The sequence below is a fragment of the Garra rufa genome, chromosome 4 (genome assembly GCF_049309525.1).
Source record: "Garra rufa chromosome 4, GarRuf1.0, whole genome shotgun sequence".
Lineage (NCBI taxonomy): Eukaryota > Metazoa > Chordata > Actinopteri > Cypriniformes > Cyprinidae > Garra > Garra rufa.
This window is the reverse complement of record NC_133364.1, coordinates 32,996,385-33,014,564: the sequence shown is the minus strand read 5'-3', so window position 1 is coordinate 33,014,564 and position 18,180 is coordinate 32,996,385. Positions and strand designations below refer to the sequence as shown.

Here is an 18,180-nt window from a genome sequence, read left to right as displayed (position 1 = left end):
ATCAACAGACAAAGAGAACATCAACACAAGTCTGGAGCAGGGGAGAAGTGAACCTCACTCCACATTGCTTCGGTGCTCTTTTGTGCAGTTTGCCTCTCTGCAGCACACCCTCTGATGAGCACCACCTGTGGCCAATCTGCAACTGCGAAGCAAGCAGAGGGAGTGAGAGAGAGAGAGAGAGAGAGAGAGAGAGAGAAGGGAAGACAGAGCATACACAGGGAAACACAACTACACCCAAAATGGGCAGAGAAAACACACCTTTCATTAATATTAAATATATACATCCTCAGGATGTAACACCCCCACCACAAAGAATACAAACCAAGGTTTGTAAGCAACTCTTACCATATACACTAGGCAAGCAAATATAAGAGACAAAGAGAGAATATCACTTATATACTCTTGAGAGAGCATCCGCCATAACATTTTCAGCGCCCTTCTTGTGCCGGATATCCAGGTTATACTCCTGGACAGCGAGGGCCCACCGCAACAAGCGTTGATTAGAACCTGACATGCGGGAAATGAATACCAAAGGGTTATGATCAGTGTACACAATGATAGGTTGAGGGCTATTTCCCAAATAAACTTCAAAATGTTGAAGTGCCAATAAGAGTGCCAGAGCTTCTTTTTCAATCACACTGTAGTTTTGTTGGGTCTTGGAGAACTTTCTAGAGAAAAAGCAAACTGGATGTTCAACATGGGTCTCATCCTCCTGCAGCAGAACTGCCCCAGCTCCAGTAGCACTTGCATCCACTTGCAATCTGAAAGGGGTCTTGAAATTTGGAGCAGAAAGAACAGGGGCATGGCAGAGGAGGTCTTTAACAGCACTGAAGGCAAGTTCACAATCACTGGTCCACTCAAATCTTCTTTTGGTGCTAAGCAGGTCTGTAAGGGGAGAGACTATAGCAGAGAAATTTGGACAGAAACTTCGGTAATATCCACTCATGCCCAAAAAACGTCTCAACTCCCGCTTGTTACTGGGCACAGGAAATTCAAGGATGGCAGAGATTTTAGCTTCCACAGGTTTCACCGCTCCTTGACCAACTTGCTTACCTAAGTATGTGACAACTCCTTTTGCAAATTCACATTTAGCAAGATTTAAGGTCAATGAGGCAGCAGTCAGGCACTTAAAAACCTTTTCAAGGGTCTTCACATGATCAGTCCAGTTCTCTGAATACACGACAATGTCATCTAGATACACCTCGCAGTTGTTTACCTCTGACAGTATCTTATGCATCATACGTTGAAACGTAGCAGGTGCATTTCGCATCCCGAATGCCAAGACCTTGTATTGTAGGAAGCAATCTGGGGTGACAAATGCAGAGATCTCTGAGGCACGTTGGCTGAGAGGCACCTGCCAATAACCCTTTAGTAGGTCCAATTTTGTAACATACTTAGCTAAACCTACTCTATCTACACAGTCTTCCATTCTGGGAAGTGGGAAAGAGTCAGGTTTCGTTACGTTGTTGACTTTCCGATAGTCTGTACAAAATCGAAAGGTGTTATCGGGTTTTGGGACAAGGAGGCAGGGGGAGCTCCAGGGACTCTGACTGGTTTCAGCCAGCCCGTGACGCAGCAAATACTCAACCTCAGTCTGCATGATTTCACGTTTCCTTGGATTTACTCTGTAGGGATGTTGCTTTATAGGGGCAGCCTCTCCAACATCAATGTCATGTACACATACTGCAGTCCTACCGGGCACATCACTAAACAGAGAAGGAAAAGCATGCAGCAAGCTGGTTAGACATTTGGACTGTTCATTGGACAGGTGAGAAAGAAAACTCTGAAGATCCTGTAATATAGCAGAGTTTTTCAACCGAGTGGAGGAAACTAGGACGTCTTTCCTCATCAAGCCATCCTCTTCCAAGGAATAACTTGATACTACCCCCACAGTGGCTACAGAGGAAGCTGGTGAGGAGACACTGTCACCTTGAGACATTCTAGAGGGATCCCTTTCAACATAGGCCTTAAGCCGGTTTACATGGCACACACGGCTCTTGCATTTTCGGTCAGGAGTAGCAACAAGAAAGTTGGTCTCACTTAACTTTCTTTCAACAAGATAGGGACCAGCAAATTTTGAATGCAAGATCGAACCGGGAATTGGAAGAAGGACTAAGACAGAATCACCTGGGTTAAATTCTCTTTTCACAGAGTTTTTGTCAAAGTGATGCTTCATCTTTGACTGAGCAGCAGACAGTTGGAGTTTTGCAAGACTTTGAGCCGAATACAGCTTCTCACGGAGAGAGGTAACATAGTCATCGACTGGCACAGGTTTGGAACTTTGATTCAACAACTGTTCACTTAACAGTTTTAGTGGGCCACGAACTGTGTGGCCAAACACTAGCTCAGCGGGGCTAAAGCCGAGGGACTCCTGCACAGACTCTCGTACTGCAAACATCAAGAAAGGTAGACCCTCAACCCAGTCTTTTCCAGATTCCATACAGTATCGTCGCAGCATTGTTTTAAGGGTCTGGTGGAACCTCTCAAGAGCTCCTTGACTTTCCGGATGATATGCTGTGGACGTTTGGTGGTTTATGCCAAGACTTTCTAAAACCTGTTTAAAAACCTTAGAGGTGAAGTTTGACCCTTGGTCACTTTGAATCACCTTTGGCAGGCCAAAGGTTGTACAGAATTTGAGCAGTTCTTTTATCACAACCTTAGCTTTCAGTGTGCGCAATGGGACAGCCTCTGGGAATCGAGTCGCAGCACACATTATGGTCAGAATGTACTGGTGGCCTGATTTAGCTTTGGGCAATGGCCCAACACAGTCAACAATTAAGCGCTCAAAGGGGTCACTTACAACAGGGATAGGGTAGAGAGGTGCAGGTGGGATTTTCTGATTTGGTTTTCCTGCCAACTGGCATGTATGGCAAGACCTGCAAAATCTAGATACTGCTGACTTAAGACCAGGCCAAAAGAAGTACTTGACAATGCGGTTGTAAGTTTTTGTAACACCAACATGGCCAGACAACACATTCTCATGGGCGAGCTTTAAGACCTGGGGTCGATAGCCAGAAGGCAAAACAATCTGCTGCACTTCTTGCCAGTCCAACTCCTCTTGCTGGGGCTTCCACTTACGCATTAACAACCCTTTTTCCCAAAAGTAAACTACCCCTGAATCAGGAGCATGGGTAGGACATTCTGCAGCCATTACACACTTGGCTAGGGAAGGATCTGCTTTTTGGGCAGCAGCTAGGTGTTCTCTACCTACTTTCAATGGGGTTTCAGAGATCAATTTCTCATAAGCTACATCAAGGTCAGGGTCAGGAGTTACAGACAGGACACACTCCATAGAGTCAGGTTCATTAACCAGAAAAGAGCTTGAGAGATCCACCACCTCCTCAAATTTCTTTGACTGGGCACGGGTAACTGCACAGGCGGGAAAGACAGAAGGGAATTTTTTAGCCAAATCAGGTTTGTGTGAAATACAGGGTTTATGGGATACAACTGGCCTAGGAAAGACTGTGCCACCTGCTAGGTCATTCCCTAGAATCAGATCAATCCCTTCAACAGGTAACTGTGGGCGCACTGCTAGACTGACTGGACCGCTTACAATGTCAGACTTAAGATACACAGTGTGGAGTGGCACATTCACACAGTGCATATCAATTCCCCGAATTAACACGTCATTTCCAGTAAATGAGGTAGCAGAAAAGGGCAATATGTTTGCTGATATGAAAGACTGGGCTGCACCAGTGTCACGCAAGATTGTAACTGATTTTGGAACGAAATCAGGAAATAGAGAGACTGTGCCTTCAAACAAGAAGGGTTGATAACTCTCTCCACTACAAGAACTCGCATTACACAGGGACTGTACAAAGGCCACATTTTTAGGCTTGGAAGCTGCTCTTTTCTGTTTCCAAGCTTTACAGTCTGAAATCATGTGGTTTGGGTCAAGGCAGAAAAAACAAACTCGCCTTTCACCACTGTTCGCAAACTTACGACCACTTTTAGACGGCGTTTCGCTTTTAGACGAGTGCACAACATGCGGGATAACGGAGCTTTCCACATTCATCAATGGGGGTTTGGCAGATGTGTGTGCTGAAAACACATTTTTGTGTGTCAGCACAAACTCATCAGCCAAAACTGCAGCACTAGCCGACGACGTTACTTTTTGTTCATTTAAGTGCACGACAATCTTCGATGGAATACAATTTTTAAAGTCTTCTAGCAAGAGTAGTTCCTGCAAATCTTCCAGGGTAGTAATCTTGCTAGATAGACACCACTTTTCAAAAAGAACCCTCTTTTCTCTCACAAATTCAACATAAGTTTGGTTGACTGTTTTCAAATGAGTGCGGAATTTTTGTCTATAGGCCTCAGGGACAAGTTCATATGCTCGCAAGACTGCAGATTTTACAAGGTCATAATCAAGGGAGCTTTCTATAGGAAGGGAAGAACAGACTTCCTGAGCTTTCCCTGACAAGCTACACTGGAGTAACAAAGCCCACATATCTTTTGGCCACCTCAACTTACCAGCAACACGTTCAAATGCAACAAAGTATGAGTCGACTTCTGTCTCTCTAAACGGAGGCACAAGTTTTATATACTTACTGACATCAAAACTATCACTAGAAGGTGCATGAGAAAAATCATGTGTGACTGTACTACTGCCAGCTGATGTTAAGGGTGATGAGACTGATATGGGCCTAGTACGTGGTGATGGAACTGGCTTTTGAGCCAATCGCCTTGCTTCCAGGTCCAATTTGCGTAACTGGATATCTCGCTCAGCCTGCCTCTCTACAACTTTAAGCCTAATCATTTCTGCCTCACATTCTTGTTTTTTAATCAAAAGATCCATTTCCTTTAACTTTACAGCAATTCTAGGATCATAAGGTGCAAAAGAATCAGTAGTGAGATTCAGATCTTCAGCTGCAGTTTCCACTGCCACTTCAGACTGAACCTCAACACTATCCTCAGCCTCTTTAGGCAAAATGCCTGCATCTACCAATTTCTTAAACAGGTTACTCTTAAGCACTTGTTTTGTCAAACCTTTTGGAATGTCAATATCAAAAAAGTCTGCTATCAACATAAGATCTTTTTTCTTACAACGATTAAAGGCTTCAGTTGTGGGGCAAAGAGTAAACGCAGTAAAATCAAACTCCATTCTCTAAGCCTACAACACTTTCCTCTCCACCCACAGTCGAAAACAGTCAAACAATTTGAGAGAAAAAGGGTACTTACCAACAGCCAATTAAGAGGCGAACGGACGAGCCCCCACTTGTTACGTTCCCAATTCCCAGTCTAGGGTTGGGGCGGGAGTAACAAATAAAATAAAGCGTAATAAAAAAAAAAGAATGAAAACTTAAGCGTGGAGGAACCACTCCAGTCCTCTGCCCCAGAAATGCAATACAACACTTAACTTAACTTGAGCAGATTTATTTAGTAATTCACAAAAATTAACAGGGAAGCAACAGTCTTCAGGAGAGAGCCAGGCCAAAACAACAAACAAAACAGCAGCTAACTAACAGGAGGAGTACTAAATAACCTACCTTGATAAAAGAAAAGAAATAAACAACAGAGGCTTTCCTCAACTCCCTCACTAACCAAAAACAGGGATAAACGTTTAGTACAAAATAAAATGGCACCCTCTCCCTACAGCTTCCAATTTAAGTTTAGTATAAATGTTCAAACAAAATTACAATACCTTCTAATACCTTAACAAATCAATTTTAAATTAAAGTAAAGTTATACACACTGTGTGCAGTCTACTCAACACTGCTTGTCAACCAGATTTCAGTTTACTCTTTAAAGTTAAAGATCAGCAATTAACTCTTCAGAAGTGTGCACCACAATCAACAGACAAAGAGAACATCAACACAAGTCTGGAGCAGGGGAGAAGTGAACCTCACTCCACATTGCTTCGGTGCTCTTTTGTGCAGTTTGCCTCTCTGCAGCACACCCTCTGATGAGCACCACCTGTGGCCAATCTGCAACTGCGAAGCAAGCAGAGGGAGTGAGAGAGAGAGAGAGAGAGAGAGAGAAGGGAAGACAGAGCATACACAGGGAAACACAACTACACCCAAAATGGGCAGAGAAAACACACCTTTCATTAATATTAAATATATACATCCTCAGGATGTAACACCGGAATGAGCGTTCGCGAGCTTGCTTGCGCTCCTACTTTGTGTTCTGTTCTGTTTGATTCTGTTCTAACCTGGTTGTTGTTTTTTTGTCATACTTAGTATGTCTACAGTTATTATTCTATCGTTGCAAATACGCATTTTGTAACTCGTGCTACTATCTGGTGATCGTTAGTTTTTCCCTGGGAAAAGAGGATAGGAAGATGTCACGTGACGTACACGGTACCACACGTAGTAACCAGACTGTTTAAACACACCAGGTTAGGAGTGAGCGCCACACCTGTAGGTTTTGTTTTTGCTTAGTTAGTATAGTTTATTTAGGGCGTTTTTACGCTGAAGACTTTTCTTTTCCTTTTTATTTATAGTTAGGGTAGAGATTAATGCTAAGTTAGATTGGGGTTTTGTTATATTATTTTCTTTCCTTTGGCGCCACTTATGTCCCTTTTCCCTTGGGTTTATTTATTGATTTGTTTGAATCTATTTTGACTTGTGCATATTATTTCTTTTTCTTGTTCCTCCATTGTATATATTTTACATTTCCTCCTTTGCTTAAATCATTTCTACTTTTGTATAAATAAATTTCATTTGGCATTATATTTTTCGATTTAGGTTTGCTTTCTTGCCACCAACATTTCACCAAAAAAAATCACTATCTAAATGTTACTTTCTACATCCTAGAATTATCATCAAAATCGTAACACTGACATTCAACATCTGGACAACTGCTTGGCAAATCATTCATCAAACTAAAACAAACTAACAAACTAAAAAGCAGTGGACCTAAAATTGAACCTTGAGGTAAGCCCATCATTTACATTTCATTACACACCTTCCAGTCACTCAGAATTGAGTATTCAGACAGACCATTGTTTAAATGTATGTGATAATAAACAAAAACAAAATAGTTTTAGGCTCAGCCTTAAGGTTAAGCTTAAGGCGTCCAGTAAAGCCCCAAATTGCACTCCTCCATCCAAGGCTGCTGTGAAGCTGTAGACTTGTAGCAAGGAATTGTTACCAAAACAAAAATTTCATGGTAGACTGCACTCTCTCAGCTACCCTTAGCTGTTCCAAATGCAAGCTGTTGTCAATTTTAGGCCATCTGCATTTAGCGATGCACATCATACCACCCTTTATCTCCCAGCTCCTTTTCCTCGCATCCTCTGCACACACTTTGGAAGACCAAATATTCCTAACTGACTCATGCAGCAACAAACTTAACCTATGGATATCCTTCCTTAAGAATTTTCTACAACAACCTGATTTCCTCCCCAAATGACATACAGCTATTTATCGACGCTGCCCCCTCCATTGGGTTTGGAGGTTTTCTCCAAGGCCATTGGTTCGCTTCCAATTGGCCCCCCAGCTGGCAGATTTGCCACAGCAGCTTTAGTCCTCAGTACTATTCAAGCTTTATCCTTTAGTCATCGCAGCTGCTCTATGGGGCAAAGAGTGGTCCGCCACCAGCATAATCGTGTACTGTGACAATAAAGCTACTATGCACTGCATTAACAAAAGTTATTTACATTCTCATGAATTAATGCTCTTTTTAAGACATCTAATTTGGATTTCGGCTTGTGACCAATTCATCATAACTGCTAAACACATTCCTGGTTCAAAAAAATCTAATCGCTGACTCTCTCTCTTTTTGCCTTTCAGAAATTCAGAGAATTGGCACCTCAGACAGACCTGCTTCCAACCACAGTTCCTCCCCTTTTCAGAGCTGATATTCCCATAAACCACCCTTTGAGACCTCTCCCAGAAGCTTCTCTTAATTCTATCCTTCAAGCCATCTCCCGCAGGACCCTTCAGTCTCACATAACAGCATTGAAAAGTTTTAAAACGTTTCATTCCGTCGTTCCCTAATTTTCCCCTGCTATCTTTTACCTCATTTATCTCTTGCCTCAACATCATCAAAAACCTCCAAATTGGCTCAGTTCTCAATTCCCAGACGTTGCTACTAATCAAATGCATCCAAAAAACCCATACCACTTGTCCAGACACCCGCAAACCTATAAGCCTAAAAAATTCTGAACAATTGTATTTCCACCGTCCACAAAGGCTACCACTGCATCCACACCACCCGTACCATAAATGCCATGTTTATCCTGGCTTTCTTCGGTTTCTGGGAGGAGCTCACACGGATAATTAACACAGCCAATTCATCATCAGTAATCACATTCCTTATCCAATTAGCTCGAGAAAGAACCCTCATAAATAACCAAAGCAGCCCTACCTTCTTCATTTCCCTTTTTTCAGCACCCTATCACCACCCCGTCTCCTCACCTTCAGCCCAGGGACAAGAGAAGTGCCCTGGGCTCGGGAATTACTGCTGAGCTCGAAACCCTCTCCTGGACAGCACACCGGATATGCATAATCTTTCCCTCAGTTTATGATCCGTAAGAGTGAACTTGTGATATAAAGACTAGATTAAAACACTATTGAAATTAAAACAGAACATTTGTTGATTTGTCTTTCGCTTCATCAATCTTAGCAGATTCTTAGAAATTAGAAATTTAGAAGTTAGAAATTTTTGCACTGAACTCACTCAACGTGAGTTTAAGTAAACTGCAAAAACTATAGGTTAGTAATAGATGCAATGAATAAGTAGAATCCTTCAAAATTCAAGATGAAATTGGATCCCATTAAAATTCTGTAAAAATTATCACAAGCTGCCAATGTTAGTGGTAGAAGTGAGCAAGTAACTAGTGTGTGTCCTTTCAATTTATGATATAGCCTTGTGAAGTTCTTACATTGTAGTCAGAGCAAACAATTTGTCCAAAGACTGTATTATTCCTTGCACGTTTATGCTTAAGCTCAGTCCAATGCAATATAGCTGTACAGGAATGGACAAACAACGATGTGATAAATGAAAAGTCTTTAATAATCCACAGAGAAGGACAGGAAACAGGATATAACAACAACATCCGACAAAGCAGCAGAGCAAACAAACCAACTTATAAAGCCACACTGATTAACTTGGACAGCTGAGGGGAATCACACTAACAAGAGGGAGAAACCAGTAATCACAGTACAGCGGGGGGAGAGACACTGGAAGAAACCAACAAAGAAAGTCCAGGGGTGTGACAATAGCTAGCTGACATGGTAAAGTGTACCATGGACAAAATACATGGCTTTAAAATGTGAATGAGAATTTCTATCATTGTAGGAGCCCTGTATTAGCCTGGCTAACGCCAAACCACATCATGACAACGTTCATTTTCTCGTATTTGAGGCGTGGTTTGCGAATGCCCAAAGCCATTTATTGGGCACTACAAATGTCTATCAAATGCGCCTGTGCGTAGCTCATAGCCAATCGTTTCAATTATACCGGATGACGTATTGCCTTAGCCACTAACGGGACTAGCTGATATATGAGGCTTTTGCCAAAGCCTGTTGGTAGCAGGGAAAAAACATCCTTCTTGGTTATGAAATGGTTTAACGCCAAAAGTTGCTCTTTTTTCAAAATAAACTTGCATTCTAAACTACTTAGAACACTATCTAAGGCTGCACCGAAAGATAACTTTGCATCTGCTGCCATGCTGGATCCATAGTTATAAACAAACCACTTTCAGTGAGTCGCATAGAAGGCATCATCATCTTGCTGCTCCCTCCCCATTCTGTGATTGGTTTCCTATCTGGGGTGAAAATTTGGTCCATGGTTTCCAGGCTGCCTAGCAGCATGAATAAAATCGCGCTGCGTACAAGGCAGCATGGGAAAAGCCAGGCTAGCCCTGTATAGGATTCTTGTTGGAATCCTTTAGGATTGCTTTGACAAGGGAACATTTTGCAGATACTGAAAGGGGGGTGTAAACTTTTGACCTCAACTGTAATTGTGGTTGGAACAATGGGGATGGCAAGAAACAAAGAGGTGTATGTTCGTATAGTAATTTACAACAGCATTGATTGTGGTCAATCAGAATCAAGGACCGGAACTGTCCCTTCTATACACTTAGTTTAAAACTCTATCCCTGCTAGGAGTCTCTTCACTTTATTGTGAATCTTCATGTGCCTGTCAAGGCTTCCTTTTTGACTGAAACTCTTTCCACACTGTTTGCATGAGTATGGCTTCTCGCCAGTGTGGACCTTCATGTGCTTTTCAAGTTGTCCTCGTTGCCTGAAACTCTTTCCACACTGTTTGCATGTGTAAGGCTTTTCTCCAGTGTGGATATTCATGTGTGTGTTAAGTTGTCCTTGTTGAATGAAACTCTTTCCACACTGGTTGCATGTGTAAGGCTTCTCTCCAGGGTGGATATTCATGTGTGTGTCAAGTTGTCCTTGTTGAATGAAACTCTTTCCACACTGGTTGCATGTGTAAGGCTTCTCTCCAGTGTGAACTCTCATGTGAATGTTAAGGCATTCTTTACGAGTGAAACCCTTTCCACACTGGTTGCATATGTAAGGCTTTTCTCCAGTGTGAACTCTCATGTGCTTGTTAAGGCTTCCTTTTTGACTGAAACTCTTTCCACACTGTTTGCATGTGTAAGGCTTCTCTCCAGTATGAACTCTTATGTGAATGTTAAGGTATCTTTTCTGAGTGAAACTCTTTCCACACTGTTGGCAGGTAAAAAGGTTCCCTGTAACGTCAATATTCTGGTGAAATTCAAGGTTTCCACTTTCACTGAAACTCTTTCCAGACTGAGGGGATCTGTAAGGCTTTTCTCTTTTGTGGATCTTCATGTGCCTATCAAGTTGTCCTCGTTGCCTGAAACTCTTTACACACTGTTTGCATGTGTATGGCTTCTCTCTGGTGTGGACCTTCATGTGCTTGTCAAGTTGTCCTTGTTGCCTGAAACTCTTTCCAAACTGTTTGCATGTGTAAGGCTTCTCTCCAATGTGGATATTCATGTGTGTGTCAAGTTGTCCTCGTTGAATGAAACTCTTTCCACACTGGTTGCATATGTAAGGCTTTTCTCCAGTGTGAATTCTCATATGCCTGTCAAGGCTTCCTTTTTGACTGAAACACTTTCCACACTGTTTGCATGTGTATGGCTTCTCTCCAGTGTGGACCTTCATGTGCTTGTCAAGTTGTCCTTGATGCCTGAAACTCTTTCCACACTGTTTGCATGTGTAAGGTTTCTCTCCAGTGTGGATATTCATGTGTGTGTCAAGTTGTCCTCGTTGAATGAAACTCTTTCCACACTGTTTGCATGTGTAAGACTTCTCTCCAATGTGAACTCTCATGTGAATGTTAAGGGATTCTTTACGAGTGAAACCCTTTCCACACTGGTTGCATATGTAAGGCTTTTCTCCAGTGTGAATTCTCATGTGCCTGTCAAGGCTTCCTTTTTGATTGAAACTCTTTCCACACTGTTTGCATGTGTAAGGTTTCTCTCCAGTATGAACTCTCATGTGAATGTTAAGGTATCTTTTCTGAGTGAAACTCTTTCCACACTGTTGGCAGGTAAAAAGGTTCCCTGTAATGTCAATATTTTGGTGAACTTTAAGGTTTCCACTTTCACTGAATCTCTTTCCAGACTGAGGGGATCTGTAAGGCTTTTCTCTATGGTGGATCTTTATGTGCTTGTCAAGTTGTCCTCGTTGCCTGAAACTCTTTCCACACTGTTTGCATGTGTAAGGCTTCTCTCCAGTGTGAAATCTCATGTGCCTTTTAAGGTGTCCTCTTTTTTTGAAACTGTGTCCACACTGACAGCAAATGAAAATACTCAAAGTTCCAGTCTTTTGAGCTCTTTTTTGTTTAGAAGTCTTTTCAGATTCTAAGGAGCAAAAAGATTTTTCTCCAGATATGATATTATAATGATTCTTAAACTGATTTTTCTCTTCAGTTTCATTCAGTACTTCTCTCTCCTCTTTCAGCGCTGTTAGGCCTAAGGTGGAAAAAGAGAGATAAATGTTAACCCCAGTTGAATGGCACAAAACAAATAACATCAAAACATGTAGATAAGTAATGCATGTTTGCTAGATCCTATACCCGGGTGTCCAAACCTGATCCTGGTCAGCCAGTACTCTAGAGAGATTTAGTTGTCTGTTATACAATTAATTAAATCTAGCAGAGCTATATAGACTGATCTCAATTATTATATACCATTTTTATGTCTCCTAGGGGATAAAATTCAACAAATTTAGAGAGAGACTAGAAAAAAAGAGGACAAACTCCTCACTCAACCATCAGAAGAAAAATTCAATCACACAATTTTTTTTAGGCAATTATCTTAGCCAATCATAAAAGTTAGCTGTTACACTTGACCTTTTCAATGGAAAACATCAAAAAAGACTGTCAGAGGATGAAAAATGGTGGAAAATGGTCATTAATCTCTCAAAAATCTTTAGCAATATTATAATTACTCTTACAGGGCTCCGGTCGCACGTGCGACCTAATTTCTCAATGGTGCGACAAAAAAAAAAAAAAATCAAAGGTTGCACCGGTGTGACCAGCCGTTCGAGGGGAAAAAAAATGAAACTCCATCACTCTTAAGTCTCCCTGTTGCTCAAGAACAGACACACATTAGACCCATATCGTGGTCTAAACCAATCAGAGATGAAGGACGGATCCCGCCCCCCTCTCTAATTGGCCGTGGTCCAGATATTCCTGTAAGTGTGTGTACGTTTGAAAATGCATGTGATTCATAAAAAACGAATTTACTATGGCGCGGAATGCCACGTAATACGTCGATTTTTGGATTGATAAATCAAAAGCTGGTCTGTCACTTAATTCAAATCGCGATATGTACTAGTGTCTGTGAAAACTGAAAGGCAAAAAGACCGTTTAATATGAATCCTGCATGTTCCGTTTGCCTCTATTTATGAATGGTGGAGACATGTATTTTTTTTTTTTACTACACGCGTATAGGCTACTGAAGCACGCGTGACACTCCCGCTAATTTTTGACATTTGCATCTCACATGAACAGATAAACTCAATCTCCAAACCTGCTGTGTCACTTTTACCGTTTCATTTGAGAAAGTATCATATCATACTGTACACACAGAAACTTCACGGCAACCTGTCAAAAATTGTAGAGCCCTATTGTTCAAAATGTTTAAATAGAGAGTTTTGGACTTATTTTTTCACTGAAATGTTTTCGTTATTACAAAAAGTAGGGTAAAGTAGCGGGAAAAAAATATGCCCCCCCCCACCCACCCCCCAAAAAAGCTGGAAACCTAGGGGGAACATTGATTCTTATGAAGAAAAATGGCTTGAACGTAAACCCAACGTACAGCAATGATGTTGCATGCGCCCAATTTATAGGAGTCATCGCATCAAGCCATGAGGTGTTCAGTTTGAAGCCCTTAAAACACTTAATTTAGATTTTCTTTTTAGTTAATTATCTTGAAATTTTTTAAGTTTAAATTTCAGCTCAGTAAAGCACTTTAAGCACCAACACTTTTTCAGTAAGTTGCCTTTCTTGTAGAATTGTGCTTCAAATAAAGAACTTTATATTGACCAGATTGTTATTTAAAAATTTACCAGTCAATATTGCCTATATGGACAGGTATTAAAAAAAAAAAAAAAAGTGAACTTGTAAAATTGCGGTGTTAAATGTGATGCGGTTGAAAATTTGGGTGCCCCTAACTTTTGTGCTGGTGCACCTAAGAAAAAAAGGCGCACCAGTGCAACCAGTGCAAAAAGTTAGTCTAGAGCCCTGCACTTCTAGAAACACAATATAAAAAACACTCAAATTAAACTTCCTTTAAGAGAAAACATGAAACCAACACAAAACTGTAGTATATATGCCAGAGAAGTATGTAACACAGTAATTCTGTCACAGAGATACACTAAAAACAGAAAAGAAAATTTTGGCAATGTCCATAAACCTTGCATGCAGTATACAAAAAAACAAAAAAACAAAAAAAAAAACAACAACAAAATAAAACATGAAACAAGGCTATTTTTAATCTGTGTTAATGTTAATTAATAAAAAGACAATCATTCAGTGTTTGTTCATGTTTTACAGATTCACCATACACACGAAACCGCAAGCGTGTCGATTTCAGATTTATCCACTCTAGGATCTGGTTTCACTCTCCCTAAACACCAGATCCATCTGGACAAAACACCTATTCAATACAAAATTTATGAGTATACAACCTAAACACATCTCTGTGTGGACAAGGCCTTAGTTTTATGTAAGATTTGTTTGTTTTTTTTGTTAAAGTAAATTATTGACAAGCAATATTCTCATCAGTTTCATCAGCTCTATCAGCCAAGGCTCCAAAATTATTTTAAACAATTTGCATAGCAAATGTCACATGCTAAGCAAATGTTTTAATAAAACAAATGTAAGAAATAAACATTAAACATTTTAGAAAAAAACTAAATATAACAGTAGTTCAAACCAATAAGTGTAAATTTCCCATTCTATCTTTTAGGCTTTGTCTACAATAATACGTTTCCGTTTGAAGACCTGTTTTGGTCTTCCATCCACACTGACATGGCATTTATGTTAATCTGACGTATGATGCATATGGTACATGTAACTGGAATCTGATTAGTTGAATTTGACCGGATTTCCGGGAGACGCGAGTGCCGCGTTTATTTTCGGTCCTCTGGGAAACAAAGCAAGACTGATTTACTCGGCGTTTTGCTAAAAGGTGCTTATGCAGATGCCATTGTTGTTATACACTTTTGCGACGTTCGCGAATAAATTACTGACTTACTGCTCTTCTTATTTAACTTTCAGTGCTGGTTATTTCAATGACTGACTTGTTGTACGCCAGTCTGTTGTTGTGGGGACATTTCCATGCACCAAAACGTGATACTGAACAAAAAGAACTGTGATTGGTTGTTTGACATGTCGGTCAAACTGCCTTATGGGCAGGCCTTGGCCAATTAAAGCTGCAATGAATTCCAGACCTTCAGCCGTCAGTCTGAAGGTCTGGCTACGCGAGACTAGTCACGGGTCTGCCAGTCTACACTGGTGTCATGGAGGATCCCTCGTCTTTGCTTCCTGCCTCAGAGTCCCGGACTCCGCCTCAGCCCTCTGACTCTGCAGCTCCTCCCCAGCTCATAGCTCCCTCATCTTCACCGTCACCCATTGGTCCATCAGCTCCATCGTCCCTACGGCTCCGCCTTAGTCAGTCATTGTCACAACTTCACCTCAGGACTCCACTCCTCCGGCTGGCCCAAGGCCCCCATTACCACCTCCCTACTCCGCTGAAGCCTCCTCCATGGACTTTTATTTTTATTTTTTTTTGTCTGCACAAGGTCACGCCTACCGGGAGGGGGGTGTAATGTCACACCCTTCAACTTTATGTTTTGTTTTTTTTCCCAATGCCCATACTTGGTTCTTCCAGCTCATTAGAGCCATTTCTGACATCACAAAGACATCACCTGTCTTTGTAATTAGCACTCCTTTATAAGTTTGATTTCTGAGTTTCTCTGTCTGGCTTCATCATTACCTAATGTCTGCGTGTATGTTCCAGTCTTCCTTATCTGTTACACTACCTGAAGATTTTATTAAAGACTTTAAATTTACTCCAATGCAGCTTCAGGGAGCGGAGGACTAAACTAAAAGATGAGAAGGGAACTCTGAGGCTCACCTTGGGAATGTTGAACTCATATGCGACTCTTGAGAGTGAGGAGAGTACTGCTGTGCTCAACTACATAAGACACCTAACAGGGAGGCAAAGATGGACTAACAACATGATGAAACAAAAAAATGATAGGAGCTCCAGAGAGCAGCATGCTCATAATTGACCCAATAATGAGCACAGAGGCATTCATGGGAGGCCATGTAGGAAAGGCCTAATACACCTGGTATGTTTGCCTCACGAAGCTCCATGGAGCAGAGGACTTAACTCTCAGAGATGAGAGGGGGACCCAGACGCTTTCCCATGGCGTGTGCATAGAGGCCCTCGAGAGTGAGGGAGCACTGCTAAGCTCAATGACAGAAACAGCATAACAGAGGAGCAAAAAAAAGAAGCTTAAGAACCTGATATGATTGCGCACAGATCTCTCAGAGCAGAATCCTTGGCTCTCAGATCAAGAGAACTCAAATGCTCCATCCGAGACTGGTATCTTTATCAGGCATTACATGCAGAACATTTTCTGAAGAAGGTTCTGAACATTCTGAAGGTTTCCTTCAGCGATACAGTGATATAAAAACATTGATTTAGAAATACACAGTGCTCATGTTTGTTTAGCAAAGTCAAAGCCTTTTGGAAAATCTATTTGTTGAGCCCAATTTATGCCTACTCATCAACTTAACCTAAATTTGGGGTAGAATTAAATTAATGCCAAAGATCAGCCTTTTGTACCCCAGTTTGAGAACCACTGGTTTATACCATTCTCATGTTAAAATACAGTACCTTGGTGTAAGTTTGACCTATGCCTCCTGAACAGTGGTTATCTATTAACTTACTTGATTATATTGATTTTTGTTAGGGTCATCAGTTGGAGTTCCTTGGAACTCCAGTAGAGGGCACTCAAGTACAGACTGCAGTCTTTGTTCACTCAATCTACCATGTTTCACCCTTGTCTGTATCATTTTCTGATTGGTTCCTCTGTTCTTGGTGTCCGTTTCCCATTGGTTAGTTTTGTAATGTGTTCCCATTTGTTTGGTATATAAGTCACTCCCTTACACCTTTATTTGCTGATTGTTGTTTAGCTGTAGCATTTATCTAGTTTCCTTGTTCTTGTTTGCCTGCCTTGCCTTCGTGTTTTTCGATCTCAGACTGTTTTCTACTTTTCTTGATTCCTTGCTGCCTGCCTGACCTTACATCCGTTTATTGTACTACTCTTTTGGATTACAATGTTTTGCTCTTGTTTTCCGGTATTGACCCCTGCCTGTCTTGACTACGTCTGTCAATAAAAGCTTGCAATTGGATCCTCACTTCAGTCGTCCAGACTCATTCAGTTACAATATTATTTCAATTATTTTCTTCATTTCCTCTCTTTAACCAGTAATTTGTTTTATGTATTTTCTTATTTCCCTTTTTCCTCATTTTCCTCCTAATTCCCTGTTTAACTTTATACTAGACAATATACTCACTATAAAAACTAACAAATGTGCTTACTTAATTTTTTCTTTTGTTGCTGACTTTACTCAAAGGGGTCATCCGGTGCCACATGCACTTTTACAAGCTGTTTGAACTAAAATGTGTGTTAGAAATGTGTACACAACCACCCTAGAATGACAAAGATCCGCTCAGTAGTTTTCTTTTAATAAAGTAAAATCATTTGCCTTTTCTCATATCGAGCCCGTTCTCAGATGCCTGTCATTGTGGCGTAACGACGAGAGAGGTCGCTCCTCCGATAGTTGATAGACAGTAGTATTTTAGCATAGACCCGCCCTGAGTGAGAAGTAAACTGACAGCACTGAGGGAATGCGACCGCTGATCTATCTAAATGGGTTCATGTTTATGTTAATCATTTCTCACCATACTGCTTTATAAACGAGGGTCAGTATAAAGCTTAGCTGATGGTTTTAGATGGCTTAAAACGGTGTCTGTTAATGATTAAGATGTAATGTTAACACAATACCTGCAAAGTGTTTACAGCATGCAACTGCTTATGAGTAAAGAATATATATAGACTATAAAGACTATATACTCACATTTATGTATTTCAATATAAGGACGGGGTAAGTTATGTTAACGGGTCACGTTTTTGCCCTTGTTCAATCAGCAATGCCTCAGTAAACACACCGCGTTTGTCTCTTTACCACAGTAAACACATCACGTTCATCTCTTTACCACAGTAAAACATCACGTTCATCTCTTTACCACAGTAAACACATCACGTTCATCTCTTTACCACAGTAAACACATAACGTTCATCTCTTTACCAAAGTAAACACACCGCATTCGTCTCTTTACCACAGTAAACATTTCGTTAGTATCTCTCTCAGTACTCTACCCTGCCAGTACATGTGAAAATAAATCAAAGTGACATTAAGTTTACTAACCATTCAGACACGTACAGTATAAGCCGTAATTGCCGAACTTCTTTGCGGGAGTCATCTTGTTTCGGTTCCAACTACGGTTTTTAAATTAAATTTTAAATGGATGGGGTTGTACAGCATCTTCAAAATCCCCAAGTGCCATTTTTCCCCAAACTAGGGATGCTCATATTGACCGTTTAACCGTCAGTAAGAATTTTAACCGATTATTACTATCAGTTAAATGGTTTAAAAAAAAAATGA

At 40.9% G+C, this 18,180-nt stretch overlaps 2 protein-coding genes across 2 annotated transcripts in view; both read right to left on the bottom strand.

The window, feature by feature from the left end:
• Positions 1–18,180, bottom strand: part of LOC141333858 (uncharacterized) — a 156,729-nt gene that overhangs the window by 96,755 nt on the left and 41,794 nt on the right. The window lies entirely within an intron of this gene.
• The window catches only part of LOC141333834 (uncharacterized), a 31,702-nt gene continuing 22,462 nt past the window's right edge, over positions 8,941–18,180 (bottom strand). Inside the window, exon 2 of the mRNA XM_073838981.1 lies at positions 8,941–11,905. Within this exon, the coding sequence (XP_073695082.1) occupies positions 10,035–11,905 (1,871 nt within the window). The 3' untranslated portion in view covers positions 8,941–10,034. The remainder of the gene's footprint in view (positions 11,906–18,180) is intronic.